The sequence below is a fragment of the Solea senegalensis genome, linkage group LG1 (assembly GCF_019176455.1).
Source record: "Solea senegalensis isolate Sse05_10M linkage group LG1, IFAPA_SoseM_1, whole genome shotgun sequence".
In the NCBI taxonomy this organism is placed as follows: domain Eukaryota; kingdom Metazoa; phylum Chordata; class Actinopteri; order Pleuronectiformes; family Soleidae; genus Solea; species Solea senegalensis.
Genome location: NC_058021.1, coordinates 4946864 through 4965405, shown reverse-complemented (window position 1 = coordinate 4965405; position 18542 = coordinate 4946864). Strand labels below are relative to the sequence as shown.

The 18542-nt window shown below is 39.5% G+C and overlaps 2 protein-coding genes across 7 annotated transcripts; both read left to right on the top strand.

The window, feature by feature from the left end:
• The first annotated feature begins 888 nt into the window (after positions 1 to 888).
• Positions 889 to 6537, top strand: slc25a24l (solute carrier family 25 member 24, like). Its single transcript, XM_044020148.1, has 10 exons — positions 889 to 1189; positions 1293 to 1419; positions 1770 to 1857; positions 2387 to 2498; positions 3458 to 3616; positions 4529 to 4666; positions 4759 to 4869; positions 5663 to 5830; positions 5900 to 6038; positions 6124 to 6537. Exons 1-10 carry the CDS (start codon positions 1067 to 1069, stop codon positions 6309 to 6311), a joined length of 1353 nt encoding a protein of 450 aa, XP_043876083.1. The 5' UTR covers positions 889 to 1066; the 3' UTR covers positions 6312 to 6537.
• Positions 6538 to 7481: 944 nt separating this feature from the next.
• Positions 7482 to 17774, top strand: fubp1 (far upstream element (FUSE) binding protein 1). 6 transcript variants are annotated; one of them, XM_044028704.1, is made up of 20 exons: positions 7482 to 7609; positions 8033 to 8156; positions 9266 to 9301; positions 9444 to 9480; positions 9561 to 9607; positions 9693 to 9764; positions 9857 to 9914; positions 10051 to 10213; positions 10323 to 10421; positions 10614 to 10715; positions 10810 to 10912; positions 11139 to 11378; positions 11509 to 11669; positions 11757 to 11908; positions 12028 to 12104; positions 12308 to 12433; positions 12742 to 12816; positions 13266 to 13328; positions 14305 to 14474; positions 14710 to 17774. In XM_044028704.1, exons 1-20 carry the CDS (start codon positions 7517 to 7519, stop codon positions 14716 to 14718), a joined length of 2007 nt encoding a protein of 668 aa, XP_043884639.1. In that variant the 5' UTR covers positions 7482 to 7516; the 3' UTR covers positions 14719 to 17774. The 6 variants fall into 6 exon arrangements, with proteins under 6 accessions (XP_043884639.1, XP_043884647.1, XP_043884665.1 ...); XM_044028712.1 differs by having other exon boundaries at positions 8033 to 8123; positions 14305 to 17774; XM_044028730.1 differs by lacking the exon at positions 12742 to 12816.
• The last annotated feature ends 768 nt before the right edge of the window (positions 17775 to 18542 follow it).

The following is an 18542-nucleotide window of genomic DNA, read 5'->3' as shown; positions in this document are numbered from 1 at the left end:
TTGGTCTATATTGTCTAACATTCGTGTTTAACTGGCCATCATGAACTTTGTTGTGCTATTATGTATAATGTTTCTGCCACTGTGTTTATAGAATTGTAACAACATAATATAGATGTCTTTATTATTATCTTTCTATCTGTGCTTCGGTTTGTACTTTTGTCTTCCTGTTCTTGAGATAAAATAAGACAATCCTTTATTCGTCCCACATGGGGAGAAAGGTAGAAATATGTTAAGGAAATTAAAGAGTATGAAATACAATTACATGTGTGCAAGGGGAAACAAAGATGATCAACAACAATAACTTCGCTATACGGTATATAAACAGTGCAATAAATATACGTGGAAAATAGTTCATCCTGTCAAGTGTCAGAAATATTTCCTACCACAGGTGTAATTATCTGAAAACCACACATGAATTATTCACATGCAAACGACTGCTACACGTAATATGCTTCACATTCACTGTGACGTAAGTGCTTGGGTGACTCATGTATGAACACGACAGAATAAAACTGGGTTACATCTGACACATGTACAAGAAAACAATATCTATTAACATAAAGGTTAAGTAGCGTTAACTAGTTATGGTTACATAATGTTTTGTGTGTGTGTGTCAGCATGTTGTTGCTCATTATCTAGACTTTTCCTGTTGTATCCATTTACTTGGACACATGAAACCCTACATGGTTTATATTCATTTATTTACAATCCACTCTCTGTCTGTGGAAGTAAATATCACAAATTCCCCAAATAGAAGTGTGGACACAGTGATGATTGCTGAGGATGATGACGGTGGGGTTGTAGTTGCCTCTCCTGCAGCGCCACCTGCTGCCTGACTGTTAAAACGAGCCTTATCTCAGTGAGCCAATGATAAAGCTCACAGAACAGTGTGCATGTGCTGCATTGACCCAGGACTCTGCCAATGAGTCAGCATCAGTGCAAGACTGCAGGTCTGATCATAAACTCTGCTGCTCATCACTGCCTTGGCCTCAATCTCTCTCTCTAAAAAGAAGAGGATTTTATTTGTTCACACCCTGAATATTTAAGCATTTTTCAAAAACAAAACATGGATCAGTTTCGTGGCTTGTTCGTCAAACTGGACCAGGACAACGATGGATTCATATCAGTGGCAGAGCTCCACAACGAAATGAGGAAGCATGGGATCAGCATTACAGACAACAAGGTCCAGGTAATATTTACATCTCTCTTATATTTATCGCAGTATTTAATATATTGCATGTGTACTGTCCTACCATAATGCAACTAATTAATATCCCCCCTCCCCCCGATAGAATATCATTGACTCTTATGACAAAGACAAAAATGGCCTTTTGGATTACAAAGAGTTCCTCAGCTACATGACGGACAGAGAAAGGAAATGGAAAATTTACTTTCATGACCTTGACAAGAACAAGTGTGGTGAGTAGTTTGGAGAATTATACATGTGCTGCTTTATGAGCTCTTTATGGGATCTACCACAAGTGCAGTCCTACCCGGCCTTATTTTGTTTTATAAGGGACTATAAATACTAATATTTTACTCATAAATACTGTTTTAAAGGTCAAACAAGATAGAAAGACAAGCAAAGAATCGACTTGTTTCTGGTAAACAAAACGTTGAACACAGCTACAGAACTGTGACCGTTGCCCTTTGAGTGTTCATTGTTACTTGATAAGCACAGCAGCCATCACTTGACACTTTTGCAGCAATTCAGCGGAAGATCAGTCCAAGTATCTGTTTGTAATTGTGTGCATTTCTTCTCTGATCAGGGGTGATTGACCAGGAGGACATCATATGTTTGTTTAAGGAGTTAGGAGTGGTCATTTCAAAGCCGAATGCAATAAAAATAATACAAATGTAAGATTTTTTATTTGCAAACTATACAAGAAAGAGTTTCAAAACACACTGGTGTGATGAACATTTCACTTGTGCTTTTCCAAGGCATTCATACTTCATTAATGTTATAACATCGACTGTATTCATGTTTGAAGATTAGTGATACATACTGTGTGCTTATGTAATACAAATAGCCAGATTGTAAGCTCTAATTGAAGTTTAAATTGAATCGGATTCAGATACGATTCAGCGCTAAGTTGTCACAGCAGCCAATCACTTACTAACATTCACTTCATAACTGTAGACATGATAACTTCATGTGAAACTCTTCAACTCTGAGACACCTGCCTTTATTTTATGTCTTTGTTGACATGGCGGTTTACTGCTCTTTGCTAAATCAATGATTGACCGTTATTCATAAAGACATCATTGGCAATCTTCACGAGTACAAACTAATGTAGAGTGATACTATGATACGATGGTGACAGATGGTGACAGAAGCATAATTGTTATAAAAACCAACAGTGTTTGTTGTTGTTGTTGTCGTCAGGATGGATAAAGACAGCTCTATGACGGTGGACTGGGGTGAATTCCTGCACCATGTCATCCTCAATCCTGTGGACAACATCAGTGAGCTGGTGACCTCATGGAAACACCAGCTGGTAAGAAGAGGCACACTGTGATGTGACACCTTTCAGCGGGATTTAACTTAGAAACTTAGAAAAGTCCACCTGCTGTCTTAAAAATGTGAGTTAACTCAACTTAATTTAATTTATGATAACTTCCAACTTGCGTTCAGTCATTTTAAGGAAATTCTACTATTTAGTTTAGTATATCAACTTCATTATTGGCACTCTTCCCTTGTATTTTGTTTCTTTTTTATACCTCGAAACTCACAGATATGTAAGTTAAATGTTGACCACTGGGACAAAATCATAATTTGTCAGTTGAAAATCTCAGCTGACATCGGGCAATAGGCAGCGTCACACCCTGGACAGTTGGCCAGTCCATCACAGGGCCACATACAGTATAGAGACAAACAACCATTCACTCTCACACCTACGGCCAACTTAGAGTGTCCAATTTACCTAAACCCCATATTGCATGTTTTTGGACTGTGAGAGGAAACTGGAGAAAACCCATGCACACACAGGGAGAACAAAACTCCATGCAGAGAGGCCCTTGTTCCAACCGTGGATCAAACCTGGGTCTTCTTGTTCAAAGGCAAACACGCTAACCACTACACCAATCGTGTGGCTTAAGATAAAACTAATCCCACACATTCAAACAGACAAAAGTTAAGATAAAACAAGACAAAATAAAAAAAATGTAATTAAAATAAAATAAAACGGACAAATTCAACACAGCAGATGGTGTATAAAATGCAGAATAGAGAAAAAGATGGCTGAGGTGATAGTGTGTGTGTGTGTGAGTGTGTGAAGAATATCCAAAAATTGATAAGAGATATTTAAAGAACTTAAATTCATATTATCATATTTTACAGTGTGGTCAATTGCTCATGTTGTGGACATGTTTGACATCTTGTACTTGACCTGTAACCATATACAGTTATAAGTTATCACAAAGGATGATGTCAAAGGTGTGCCGTCTGCGTTTGTAGGTTTTTGACGTCGGGGAGAGTCGTGCGATGCCTCTTGAATTCCCTGAAGAGGCGTCTGGGTTTGGAGTTTGGAGGACGTTTGTTCTGGCAGCAGGACTCGCTGACGCTGTGTCGCGGACTGTGACAGCACCCATCGACCGCCTCAAGACCCAGCTCCAGGTCAGCTCTACTAACAGTGGTGAACGCTTCCTTTTAAACATCATTTTTATGTGACTGTCACACAGTTTCTAACTCAGAGTGTTCTAACTCAATATAACCCAATATAACTTATTAACATATTTGCTGACCAAAGACCATGAGACACAAGTTGAAAAATTAGTACTTTGAACTCGGATGATTGTGTTATAGTGCTACTAAAGATATAAAAATGGACTTCCACAGTTCAATAGTTATAAACACATTTATTGTTAATAGTGGAGAGTGTAACGCCTGCTTGGATATTCATTTGTGAAACCTGGATTTAGTTTTTACCCTTGTTTTCTTGGTAGAACAAGAAACGAATCAATTAAACCGTTTGTGTTTCAATTACCAGGTAAGGGTTAAACGTAGAAAATGTTTGTTGTTGTAGACAAAGCATTATTTAAAAAATGTTAATCTCCATGCCATGTAAAACACTCATTAGTTAAATGATTAACTTTACTATCTAAGGGTACAAAGATAGCTAATTTTCAGCAAATATGCCCTGTTTTATATATCCTATCTTTGCCTGATATAAGAAGAGCATTCAATTCATACTTTTTCTTTGCATGTGACATAATATCTATACTCGGACCCTTCAAGTTGTCTAATTGCCTGTCTTAGTCGGACTACGGCCTTAGCTTGATTAAACTCTGCATGTAAACGCACTGAGTGATACAGTAGGTCTGCTACGTTATACACTGAACTAAAAGTGTCAAATACATATAGATTGTGTTTGACTCATTATCTTCGTCCAAAAGGGGTCCGTCTGACAAAAAAAAAAAACAGTGTGGCCCTCCAGAAAACTGGTCCGGAATTGACCACAAAACATTATGAATATGCTGTATTTCTTTACAACAATTTAACATCAACCATTTTCTGTTTACTTCATAGGTCCATGGATCTAAGGCCTTCTCCCAGGGCTTCCAGGAGATGAGAGCAGGTGGACTGAAGTCAATGTGGCAAGGCAACGCTGTAAATGTGCTGAAAGGAACCCCACAGTCGACACTACAGTGTCTCATCTATGCCCAGGTCAGGCTTCTGGTAGCACACCGACTATCCAGTGTGAATTATTTATCAAAGAGTTTCCTATTACGCTCAGAGCGTCTTCTCTTTCTGTCCAGATGAAGATGTACACCCAAAGCAGAACTCAGCAGACTCTCACGGTTCAGCAGCGTTTTGGGCTGGGCTGCATCTCTGGCGCCGTAGCTCATGCTGCCTTCTACCCTTTAGAGGTATCAGTGGCAGGTCTGAGTGCTCCAATGTTTCTGTCCTGTTCTGTATTTAGACCTAACAGCTGTAAATTATTAATGTTTACTCAAGGTGGGTGATAAAGTGGTAGAAAGTGGATGGATGGATGAAATGTTAGTATGTCATTACTATAAATGTGATGCTTTGGTACATAAATGAGACTATTGAGGTGGTTCGTAGTCACAGTGTCTCACACAATAAGGAAAAAACGACCACAGAATTGTTGCATTAGCAGAGAAAATGATCTTCAGGTGGTGCACAAAAAAGCGATCTCTGTCACTATTACACGTTTAATCAAAATATTGTTGTGTCAACAAAAAACTTATTTTCAAAAGTTGAATCTTCTTTTAAAGGAATACTTAAACAATTTGCATTTAGATTTGTATTACTAGAATAGGGGTAGTATTTAATCAAATTGAATCAAACTCAAAATAATTATTCAGTCAAAATATAATATAACAAACCATTACATGCTCAAAAAACTGTATGCTTCTCCTCCTGAATGAGCAACAACCAACACTCCCATTAACCTGAGGTATATCACCTTTGCCTAATGGAGAGTACCACACCAATGGCACACAGTGTTTTTCAGTAAGGATAAAATATTATAACAAAAAATATCACTGAATTTAAGAAAGGAAAGCTTAAGAAGGGAAAAGACAAAACCAGAGCTTTGAAACAATAAACTATCTCATTGATTAGTATTTGTGTTTAAATGTATACATCCAAACGCTGTGTTTAATATACCTGTCTCCTATTATTATCTGCCCCTCTCAGGTATTGAAGGTGAGACTGAACCTGCAGCAGGTTGGAACATACAACGGAGTTGTGGCTTGCGCCCGATCCATTTACAGAAATGAGACTCTGTCCTCGTTTTACAGAGGATTCAAACCGAGCATCCTCTGTATGATTCCCTATGCGGGTGTGGAGTGTGCAGTTCACCAGGTGAAACTGAAAAGTAACTCCACCTCCATGTCACAGTGACATGTTGTAACTATTTCCCTCTTGTTGCAGTCGATTATGAACTGGGCACATAGTGATCCGGCCTACAACAGTGACTCCAAACTGTTCTTCTTCAGTTTTGTAGCCTTTGCCTCTGGACAGACGACCAGTTACCCACTGGCAGTTATCCGTACTCAGCAGCAAGCACAGGGTAATGTTTGTTTTTGCTTCAACTCTTTTTTTACTTTCTCCGAGACAATGAAAGATAATATTTTCATCTTGTGTATGTGTTGCAGCTTTCATCTCAGATTCACGTCCAGCTTCGGGCGTTTTACAAGGACTCATTGGGATATATGAAAGACATGGACTTAAAGGATATTATAGTGGCATGGGAGCCAGCTTTGTCAGGGCTGTTCCATGTGCCTTGATGAACTACACTCTAACTAGGAAATTTGAAAATGTGTTTTCTTCCATGGAGTCTTGAGATTTTAGCAAAGAGGTTGCTGTCTTTACATGCTGAGCTGGACGTGTGTTAGCATGTGATACAGCCTTTAATGCTAATGAACTGTTTAAACTAAAACTATGAGATCTGGCGCATTTTAAATTCGATGAACCTCATTGAGTACTAAGGCAAGACTTGACAATGTGAAGCGTAATGACTACTCGCATGTTTATAATAGTGCCTAATAAAATATTTAATTTCATAACAAGGGTTGACCTGTTTCTTTGCTTTGACCGTTTCTGAGTGTCTTTCGGATGTGGGTATGTTTTTGTGTATTTTAAACTTTTTGTCAAGGCTGGTATAAGAATGAACACATGCAAAAAGCAGTGGTTTTAGGCTAGTTGGCTATTTTCTTCAAAAGAAAATTTATTTTTCATATTTCGACACCAATTTGCTCTAAATAAATGATTTTGAAGAATCTTTCCATGTGAGATTTTAGAACATTACTCTCACCTTTTTGTTCTTGGAACCATAATACTGCAACTATGAGACAAAGGTGGAAATGTGGATAAAAATGATAAGCTACACAGCTGAGAACAGGCTTGACAAATTTAGAAAAATATGGAATATTTTTTTATAACTTCCTTGAGAATAGTAATTTTGATGTAGATGGTTGGATTAACGATAAATTGGATGGAGTGTTTTTTTCCCCCTGTGACAGATAATGTGTATTCTAATGATTTTAGTACTTTTATGATGTGAAGGTGCAGATTATTGTGGACACTGTAACAACAGATTTCGTTATTATCATTATAATTTTGTTTGTGTGCCTATTTATTCATTCATTTCTGTTGTTATTAATTGTCTTTTTATATGTCCCTGGTTGTACTGATAAAATCGCCGTATTTGCTAATTAGACAAACGTTTAAATAAAAAGTTAAAAAAACAAAACTTTTAAAGACAAAATGAGACCAGATCAAGTTACTTTGGGCGGAAGATGACTCGCGAAGTAGAAGAAGAATTAAAATGACGAATTGTATTAAAGGCCGCTTTTATCTCCAACAAGTACTTTAATCTTAGAAGCACGCTTTACGTAAAAATAAGTTCGTTTCAGTCGTGTTTTAGACTAATCTCGCCACCTTTTGTGATAATTTATCGCGAGATTTGAAACCTGAATCTACGAGGTTTCCTCCACATACCGTGAATCAAAACCCGCCATCTTGTCGCGTCGAACAGGAGAAGAAGATATGGCTGACTACAGTAACGTGGCCCCGCCGTCCTCTAACGCCGGAGGCGGCATGAACGACGCTTTTAAAGACGCTCTGCAGCGAGCGCGACAGGTAAGAAGGCATATTACACCATTTAGGACACGAATACGTCCGAAGTCGGTTACAACGGGTGGCTTTTTTTGTGTTTTTCTGTCGTCACATACGGGTTTGTGGCTAGCTTAGCTTAGGCTAAGTCGACGAGTAATATCACGCCACGCTGCAAAGACTCCGTGAGAACGAAACCTGTGTTTTGTGGTGTGGACACACCAGACAATGGTAAATGTAACTAAAATATCGAGATAGCACGTTTAATGTAATTAATAACATATCACACTTTTGTAAAGGATGGGATACAACATTCCCTTTGTTGGTCGCGGCATACGGATGGAAAAGAAGGCCGCACACAGCGTGTCCACTCGCCACTTTATATAGAGGGAAAATCGGTGCATTAAAATGACAAATTAAACTGATCGTTGCCGTTTTATTCTGTTTCAGATCGCGGCGAAGATTGGCGGCGATGGCGTTGCGGCACCTCCAACAAACGAGTTTGGTTATGGAGGCCAGAAAAGGCCCCTGGAGGACGCTGGTGGGTATTTTCCCATGCCTAACCTGAATATCGGTCAGTGGCTTAAATCGATTCAATGCAAGTCTTATCAGTTAGTGCTTGCCTGTTTGTTATTAGCATCTACTAAATTGTAATCTTGTTTTTTTGTTCGTAATCTACTATAACATTGTCTTAGCATAATTGTGGATTTTTCAGATGACTACTAACCACATGTTGATGTTCATGGTATATGGCGTGCTATGCTTAACGGATGATTTCACTGTCCTCAGCTATCAGTGCCTGGTGGCGAAATTGCTTTTATAATGAGCTTTAGAACTTGTTGAAAATGTTAGGGGTTGTTTTAGACTGTAAAAATGGGTTAAGTTTATGTTAGTTTTAATTTTCCAGATAATCAAGTAACATACATCTCAGACTCGCATGAACATTGCTTTCTGCTTTCAGCCTTCCAAGGTACACCTAGGTTGTACAACACATGGTTTTCTCTGGGTTTCTGGGGGGGGTGGGCACTGTGGTGGTGGGAGCCACTAGAAAGCACTACTGTCCATCGTGAAAATACAAATTGTTATTTTTAACATCCTTAAGCTCCTCCATGTGGATGCACATTCATTTCCTCTGTGGCTGCACAAGATGTTGCATAAGCATACAAGATACTTCTGCAGGTTAAACTGGATTTGCTAACTGCTTAAAAACACTCAAAATACTCTTTAGATTAGCTTTACAGGTTTATCCCTACTGATAACCCGTAAAGCATACTCTGCACCAGGCCTCAGGTTCACTGATACTTGTGGAATTGTTTAATCCTTAAATGTTTGAGTGGTAGTGAGTTTGCTTTCTTTATTATTAGTTTGATATACGTGCTGGCGTAATGCGGTAATGAATCCTGTAGTGCAGCCTAACACCACAACGTTGAGCTAATTTGGAAAAAATAGTGAAAAACTTAAACATTTAAGTTATTGTATTTGGTTGGAAACACTGGAGCTGTTGTATCGGTCTGAATAGGTTTAGGTTTGCCCCATACATTTCTGGTGATGCGAGTTTTTGTTGAGTATTTTCAACACACCTTGCAATAAGAGTTTCATGCACTGCTTCCAAGTCTTTTTCAGACTTTGGTAGTAATCTTAGATTATAATGACATGCTAATTCCGGTCATTGTGTTGTCACAGACCAACCGGAGACGAAGAAGGTGGCTACAAATGATGGTAAGAGACACAATTACATAGTTGTAGTAATGGTTCAATCCGTGTCTGTAATTCTTTACACTTCTTTACCTACAGTGATTCGCATTAATTGGACATTTGGTTCATGTTTTCTTTCTAATGTATTTCTGTATATTTTTCCCAGCCTTTTCAGCAATGGGAGGAATGGGTGGACCTCCAAGGTGAGTAACTGAATATTATTTAAATGTTTGCTTTCCCCCACATATGAATAACTCAACAATGACTGTCTTTTCATTCTTAGGTCAGCATCAGAGGAGTTCAAGGTTCCAGATGGAATGGTTGGATTCAGTAAGTTTCTCATAGATGACTAACGTGTAATTTAATTGTTGTCATTGAGTATTATTCATCACTTAACTCATTTTCTCTTTAATAGTTATTGGAAGAGGAGGTGAGCAAATATCACGTCTGCAGCAGGAGTCTGGGTGTAAAATACAGATTGCTCCTGGTAGGTTTATATATGTGTCTCTTATCGGATGCGCTCATTTATATTGAATATGATCATTATGATTTTTTTAACGCATCTCTTTTGTGCTTTAGACAGTGGAGGAATGCCAGACAGGTCGGTGACATTAACAGGATCACCAGAATCAATCCTGTAAGTAAGCATTAATACCAAAAAAAGGAGCAAATCTTGGATTCATGTGAATGGCATGTAATGCCTCATAAATGTTTATCACAACTCAATTAGCTTTTCTATCAAGAGTTGCAAACATATCATAATGTTTTATCAGGGGTGCAAAGAGGCTATTAACAGAGATTGTCGAGAAGGGGCGTCCAGCACCAGCGTTCCATCACAACGATGGTCCGGGAATGACTGTGCAGGAGATAATGGTCCCAGCCTCCAAAGCTGGACTTGTTATTGGAAAGGGAGGAGAAACTATCAAAAGCTTACAGGTAAGTGGTGGAAGTCAGGTTGGTCAAGTACAATTGTCATTCAAGCACAGACAAATGTGGCACATTCATGCAAATTTAATGTATTTTCTCTCTCTCTCTCTTTGCACAGGAAAGAGCTGGAGTGAAGATGGTCATGATCCAAGATGGACCCCAGAACACGGGCGCAGACAAACCGCTTCGTATTTCAGGAGAGCCTTTTAAAGTTCAGGTGGGTCATTCATTATGACGGTTAGATTTGTAGCACTGTAACTGGTATGTAATATGAAAAAGGGTTTTTGGTATTAATTTATTTGGATACGATCTTAATGTGCTTTTATCTTGTCTTGACTGTTCAAATCATGTCATGATTTATCTGCCTCCACTGGTGAAATTAAGAACATCCAATACGTTTTCTCTGCAGCAAGCCAAAGATATGGTGATGGAGCTGATCAGAGATCAGGGCTTCAGGGAGCAGAGGGGCGAGTATGGTTCAAGGATTGGGGGAGGAGGAGATAGTTTAGATGTGAGTATTTGTAATAATTAAACCAACAAAGTTGTTTTTGAGAAGTCTTTTGAGATGTTTTAAACAAAACCATTTTTTTGTACCCATGTTTTAGGTCCCTGTTCCCCGGTTTGCAGTAGGAATCGTCATTGGCAGAAATGGAGAGATGATTAAGAAAATACAGAACGACACAGGCGTCAGGATTCAGTTTAAACCAGGTGGGTGCATTATAGGCAACTTGGTCACAAGCAGTCTGAGAGTCTGGTCTATGATGAGATTTCATGCACCACGCTGAAAAGCTGATGTAAAAACCTAATCCTAAAATCTGAGACCTAAAACACACAATTTATAGTATTGTTTGGGGAGACAGTCATACTAGACAGCAGTCCCAACTCCAGAAATCTTGTCTCATTAGTCTCTAAAACATCTTATTTTGTCATATAGATGATGGCAGTGCACCAGACAGGATAGCACAGATCATGGGTCCTCCCGACCAGTCTCAGCACGCAGCAGAGATTATATCTGACCTGCTGAGGAGTGTCCAGGCCGGAGGACCTCCAGGACATGGTGGAGGCAGAGGACGCGGTCGTGGGCAGGGTAACTGGAACATGGGCCCCCCTGGTGGCCTACAGGAGTTTACCTTCACTGTACCAACTATGAAGACAGGCCTCATCATTGGAAAAGGTATGTGGCCCTTCAACATTTAATTTTTTACCAACTTGTAACAAAATTTGCTTTGGGATAAAAGTAACCAATTTGGAGGAGTTGGAGGACTTTGGCTGCTGTGAATTCATGTAATTGTCCTCTTTTCCAGGTGGTGAGACAATCAAAGGCATCAGCCAGCAGTCTGGAGCCAGGATTGAGCTACAGAGGAATCCCCCACCCAACGCTGATCCCAACATCAAAATGTTCACAGTCAGAGGCTCTCCTCAGCAGATCGACTACGCCCGGCAGCTCGTGGAGGAGAAAATTGGGGTAAGAACGGAATGATTGACCACAAGTCCCTGGAGTGAAATTTAATTTGTATAATATTGTTTACGAATTCTTTCCTTTTGTTTTTAGGGACCTGTTACTCCAATGGGTGGCCCTCATGGTCCGCCTGGTCCTCATGGAGGCCCAGGCCCACATGGTCCCCCTGGGCCCCCCGGACCCCCTGGAGCTCCCATGGGGCCGTACAACCCTGGACCATACAACCAGGGACCTCCAGGGCCTCAGTATGTACAGCTGACTCCTCTTTTGTTTCCGTTCCTATGTACATTTCTGTGTGATGATTGTTGAGACATGGGTAAAGAATGTGGAAAGTTGATGTTTCTTCTTTATTTCCTTTCATTAGTGGCCCTCCTGCACCATATCAGCCTCAGGGATGGGGCAATGGCTACCCACATTGGCCACAGGGACAACCTGATCCAAGTGAGTGCCTGCTAGTAGTTGTTTTAATGGTTTATTTCATAGTTCGGTTTCTCTGGGTACAGGGATACCCAGTTTTCTGCACAAAGAACTGTTTGATACCCAGCCCCTAGCTCTAGACCCTGATGATAAATACTTTACAGGACAATTGAAACATTTGTGGTTGGTCTTCTGTTTGGTAGCCATGATTGTTTATTTGTGTCCAGATAAAGCAGCCGCCGATGCCAATGCAGCAGCATGGGCAGCGTACTATGCTCAGTACGGCCAACAGCCGCAGGCCCCCATGACTCCAACCAGCGGTGCTCCAGGCACTACTCAAACCAACGGTCAAGGTAACTGAGTTGTTTCCCAACTTTCCAGGTGTAAGTGCTTCCAGGAGAAGCAGAAACCTTCGGTCGAGTGTAGAGCAGTGTAGTTAACTAGCTTTACTTTAGTAGTGGGAGGCAAAGTTGGTTTCAGCTTTAAATGACTTTGCTTTTGCAAGTCATTTTGCTTTTCTTTTTTTTTTTCTTTTTTTTAATGACCCCAGGGACAGGGTAGTTTCCTCCACTATCCATAGGCTGACAGCCCGACCCAGTCAGGTGGAGTTCAGACTGCTGAGAATGACTGACTAATTACAAGTACCGTGTTTTTTTAACAGGTGACCCACAGGCTGCAGGTCAGAGTGGACAGGCAGATTACACCAAGGCCTGGGAGGAATATTACAAGAAAATGGGTATATGATCGTAGTTTCAGTGTACACTTAATGACACCAGGCAGTCTAAACAGCCACTGGGCTTCAGTCAGCTTCTTCAGGCCTGGGTGTTTGTTAGTATTGCTGGCCTGCTGTGGAGCGTTTTTGAGTGCCTCCACTTGGTTTGACCTGTGACGCCTGTGCTGTTTAGACTGCAAAAACTTGTCTATTTTACAGGACTCAGCTGTCAACACAGAAATCTTTATTATGAGCGTAGAGCAGCTTTTCTTTCTAGACCATCTTAGGGCCTTTTTTCTACATTGATGTGTATTGTAATATTGTGTGAATGTATTACCGCTACTGAATGTGTAGACTTCAGTGATGCTAAATGTTTGATATGTGGTTTATGTGTATATATAAATGCAGGAGTAATGTGAATTCAACTAATTTCATGATGACATATGTTGACAGAGTTCTGCTTCTCTTTACAGGTCAACAGAGTCAGCAACCTCAGGACTACACAAAAGCCTGGGAGGAGTATTACAAGAAACAAGGTGGGTACTCCTGTCTGACATCAGACTTTATGCTGGAATTAGCAGTTTACTCTACATCCTAATGGCTGAATTTCAAAGTTGAGTTGACTACTCATTAATGGTTGCTGTAGTGAAGGTGGCATAGATTATGCATTGAAAATAAAACACTATTTGCACTGTTAAAACATTGTTACAGATATTTGTAGTGTATGGACACAAGACTGGTCAAAGATTTAAAAAAAAAAAAAAAAAGCCGTTTGCTCATTGTTTATCCTTGCAAAATTTAAATAAGGTTAAGTGATGTACACTTGATGAGCATTGATTGATTACAACCAATTCTTGCACCTGCGAAAATCCTAATCTCAGAGCGATGGGCTCAACCTCAAATGTTATTTGAGGCAATGAAGCCGTTGGTGTTTACTAGCCAAGCTAGCCAATATTCATTTGACCAAACTGATGAGTAGGTTGACGTTTACCTTGGAAATGAATGTTATTGTTGAAGGGTGGCTGTTCTCCACCAGCAGCTCTCTGCAGTTGAGTTGCTGCTCTCTCAGCCGCCCAAGAATAAGGCAGAAGGTTTCTGACCTGCCACACGCAGATGTCAGTGGTGGGTTCGTTCCCCTTCCTACATGCGACTTCATACTTTATGCCATTATTTTCGTTATTGTTTAACCCGTTTCCGCCCTGAACTAATGCTAATTGGGTTTTGTGTGATTTAAATCCTTAACTGGAATTGAAAAACGTTTGAGCAGGTGAAGCAGATTTCATGTCTGCTTATCATGTGACTTGCTGCAATAAATACTTTTCTGCTAGAAAACATTCCAGTGCCACATTTTAATTCAGTTGACTGTCAAATGTTGATTTGAGGTTCTAAATAGGTGGTAAATGTGTTGGCTTTGTCGTTAAAATGGCAGTGATATTGGAAAGTGCCATTTCTAATGTTTGTGTTGTGTTCCACAAGCTTCTTGACCACTTAAATCTTGTTTTTCCACTGCAGGTCAAGCAGCCACTCAGGCTGCCCCCGCAGCCGCAGCAGCAGCGGCTGCCTCTCAGCCCGGAGGCCAGCCAGACTACAGCGCTGCCTGGGCCGAGTACTACCGGCAACAGGCTGCTTACTATGGCACAGGCAACCCTCAGACGATGGGTGCAGCACCACAAGCTCCTCAGGTACACCCCTTATAAGAATCTGCCCTCCACATTCACGTGTACTAGATAGAGTTTTGCCGTAACCCCCTTCCTTCCTCAGGTTTTTACAGGGTTCCAGTGGCTGCAGCAGTTGCACAAAGCTAACTAAAACCACTTTCTCCCTACACAGCATTTTTAGCTTTTTATTTTGGGAAGCTGAGTCCACTGTTTCCGCTGTTAACATGCAATGTATCTTCTATGTATTTCTTCTGCACAGGGCCAGTAATGTGAAGTGGACATAAAGTAAATGCTACATTGTCGAAAACAAAATCCTTTGTTAAATGTTTGGATGCAGACGCCTTGATGAAGATCTTAAATTTCCTTGGTTTGAAAGTGTTTCACACAGATGGCAGATTTCCCAGCGAACACGTCCTCTCTCTTTCTCAATTATTTTTTCTTTTTTGTTTTTTTTTGTTTTTCTTGTAAATGCTTTGTTTTTAGTAAGGTAATTATGCATATGGTCATTCCAGCCCTGTATCTACATAAAATGTGGTTAGAACTCATGTTTATTAAACTGTTGACATTACCATGTAAATCATCTCAGTTTTAAAATGCTGTTGCCTGTTGTGTTTTTGCAATAAAACAAACTGAAACCTCCTGTGTTGGTAAGTTGGGGTGGATTGAAACCAGAGGATTTAAAAGATGAGTTCCTGTATGTTTTTGGTGTATTTGCAGAGGGGGGAGGGGTTGCCATACAGGCTCAGTGTGGGTATAATTGTTAAATTGTTGACTTGAAGTTGTGCTGTCCTGTCTCTCTCCAACTGTTTATAAGGCTCTTAGATACAATATGCGCGCGGCAAACGTCCTGTTAGACATTTTTTTACACTTCCTCTTGGTCATTAGAAAACTGCCTGGTATCTGTGTATCGTAAATCATTCATTAACTGCGTTGCTGTGGCTCTCTTGATCATTTTTTAAAAAACGTTTTTGCCTGGTTTGCTGACATTGTTGAGGTAGTATGCACTGTATTTTGCCTTGATAGACACTTCCTCCTCCACAGGCAAGTTTAGAAAATCGGTAAGCAAGTGTTTTTCCCTCAACATGTTCCTCAGAAACAGGTTGCAAGAAAATGTTGCATATTTTTTAGTGTTATAAATATATATATATATTTTTGTGCTGTTCTTTTTCCCAGGACAGTCGGGTAAAATTGCCTCTGTATCGAAAATGCATTGAAAAAGATTGTCTTGCCCGTTTACGGTTGTGAACTAACTCACATGTATGACTTTGTTTTTTAAAGAATGTTTTTTTAATATAAAAACATTGCAAAAAACGTATGTTTTTGCTGTGCCCATTCTGTTAGTCTTTATCCAATATAAGAACGTAGATGTTGTAGGGCCGGTGGTGGCTAAGCAGTCTTCGTCCATCAGTTGAGCCCTCCATTACTGTAAGTACAAACCTGTGATTGACTTTGAGAGATAAAACGCCTTTTTTGATGCTTCATACACTGCAAAAGATGTAGTATTTTTGTCCATTATTGCCATTTTTCCATGTCTCTTGGGTAAGTATCAAATGTTCTGAGGAGAGGCTTTAGAATTTGAGATGTTGATTGTTGTACCACATGTTTTCTGAGACTTCCCTTGTGTGACACGTTAACTGAATCTTAACAGTATGTTGATTCCCTTTGATAGACTTTGCTAGTTTGTGTAGGTAGTTATTCAGTGCCAGTTGGGTTTCTGAAGTGAGGGTTTTGAATGTCAGCACTCTAACACTGTTGGTAGGAACTGTAAAAGGATGTCTATTCGGAATATGTGATCTGACAAGTGCTATTGACTTAGTTCTGTTTCATTTAAATGTCATTTATTGCAACACTTTGCTTAAAAGTCCTACAGCATAACTGCAGTGTAGCATGTTTAGGTTTCTGCTCTGATTTCTCTTCCATCTCTTACTCGAGCATGTGGAATGTTAGCAGTGGAATTGTTTGAGTAGTTGAGTACTGATCTATTTCTAAAAGAAATGAGCACTGTTGAAAGGCTGTTGATTTTCAAAGGTCAAAATAATCTTTGACTGCATTGTTGACTGATGGCAAACAGTGCAATATCTGATCTTTGCAGTGTCGTCCCAGACCTTGCACCTTAGGTTCTGCTGCAATAACACAGGTAAGCGAAACCTAAGGAAACCAGTGTTTTTGTCCAATGACATTGACCAATAATACATGCAAACAAATGCTTACCTGTGTCGTCACTTTGCCTCGATGCATTTATGCTTCAGTCGTACAAGAAATGTCCAATATATTTTAAATATGAGCAGCCCTTTTTAAGATTATCTGCCTTCACGAATGAACTTGCATGATGTGAGTTTTTCTTGACTTGATACATGAAGTTTGATTTTTGTCTGATACAAAGTGACTTAACCCAGAAACACTTATGTTGATTCTCTGAGGAAATGTCATTGTCATGTGCTTAGAAAATGATAACTAGCTTTGTTTGCATTTGGGTAAGTCTGATGGTGACTGTACAATGCTTTTTAGATGACCTTTTGACACTGGTATAACAAACTGCATGCAACGCAAACCTGTTGCCAGACGTTAGCAATGTGCTCAACTGTTAGGTCAAATCAGAAGCAGTGAAATACATGATATTTTTCTTTAAATGTATTTTATAGAAAACGCCTAATCTCGTGTGAATCTGCCCTCTGAGTGCAGTGCAAACCTGACTTATTGAAACGCTGCTGCCTTCACTTCTCGCTCACAGTGTTGGAGGATGCTGCAAGCTTAGGTCGTAGTCAGGCCCTGTCGTAGTTTGTCCCCTCCTCTTCCAAAAGGAGGAATCCTTTGAGTCAATCCCTCTGCTGAATGTAGACCGATCAAGAGCTCCAGTGATAAGGTAAAAAACAGAACAGCAACGCACTTAAGTACAGATTCTGTGATTGGTCAGATACATGGATTGACTGTTTATTAAACCTTGCCATAGTGATTTTATTTTTTTTTTTAAAGAATTGTCTGACGCTTTTATCAATAACAGTCAAATGTGGGTAAGGAAAAGTTGGATGAGGACAGGAAGTGATTAATCTTGAGTAACAAATGCTTTGTTTTTAATTGGCAGAATTTCAGGGGGATAAAATGACTTCTCTTTAGCTAAAAGGTCACATAGTGTTTTGTTTTTTTGAGGCTGTTCACTCTGTACATGTGAGATGCTCAGTGTTTTATCACAGTTTGAGTGGGTGTAGAAGAATTAAGGAGCATGCCTTGGGGGTAAAGGTTTCACATGCTGTGAATATGATCAAAATGTATTGGTTTGTTCTGATTTAAGTTGCCATGTTCATCAATAAAGTTGTAAAAAGTAAACTTGACTAGTGACTTTGGTTCACTGATGAATGTAAAACGGGTTAGTTTCACAAGTCTGCTATAATCTCAATTCCATGATACCAGTTCATAAAACTAAATGAGCTACCGTTGCCTAAGGTCTTTTGGATGTTGCATTAAATTCTAATTCTTAAATGATCAAATCTAAGATTTTACAGATTTGAACAAGTATCTCAATATGGTATTTAAGAGTTATTCAATGTTTATATGGAAAAACCTTGCACCTGCACTCACTGAAGTCTGTCAAATAAGCAAGTTTTATATTAAGAATAGTGGACTTCTGGTAAATTATAAATCAACTCACCATCTGGCTGTTGCAGCAGTAAAATACAATTCAATTTGAAATGAGTGAAGCACCTTCTGTCACTCTTGCACTAAATCATTAGTGCTTCATTCTGTGGGTAAATGTCAAATTGACGACTGGTGGAATTCTCCAAATTGGCTTTTGGAGAATTTTGGCCATGTGATTACACACGGAATTAAATATTACATTCTAAAAAGTTTTAGTTTTGATTGAAAGCAGGTTTACACAGGAAAGATGCAGAATTGCAGTGTTTTTCAGCTTCCTGACTATTTACTTGGATTGTGTCATGACAACAGCTACCCAAAGTTACTAATGAAAAGGTTTTTTGTGTCTCTAAACCAGGGGTAAAAAAAAAGAGAAATATTCATGAGGAAATAAACCTGTGATATCAAGGCAGGTTGCAGAATAAATCTAACTTTTCGGCTCAATTGAGAATAACCAGTTTA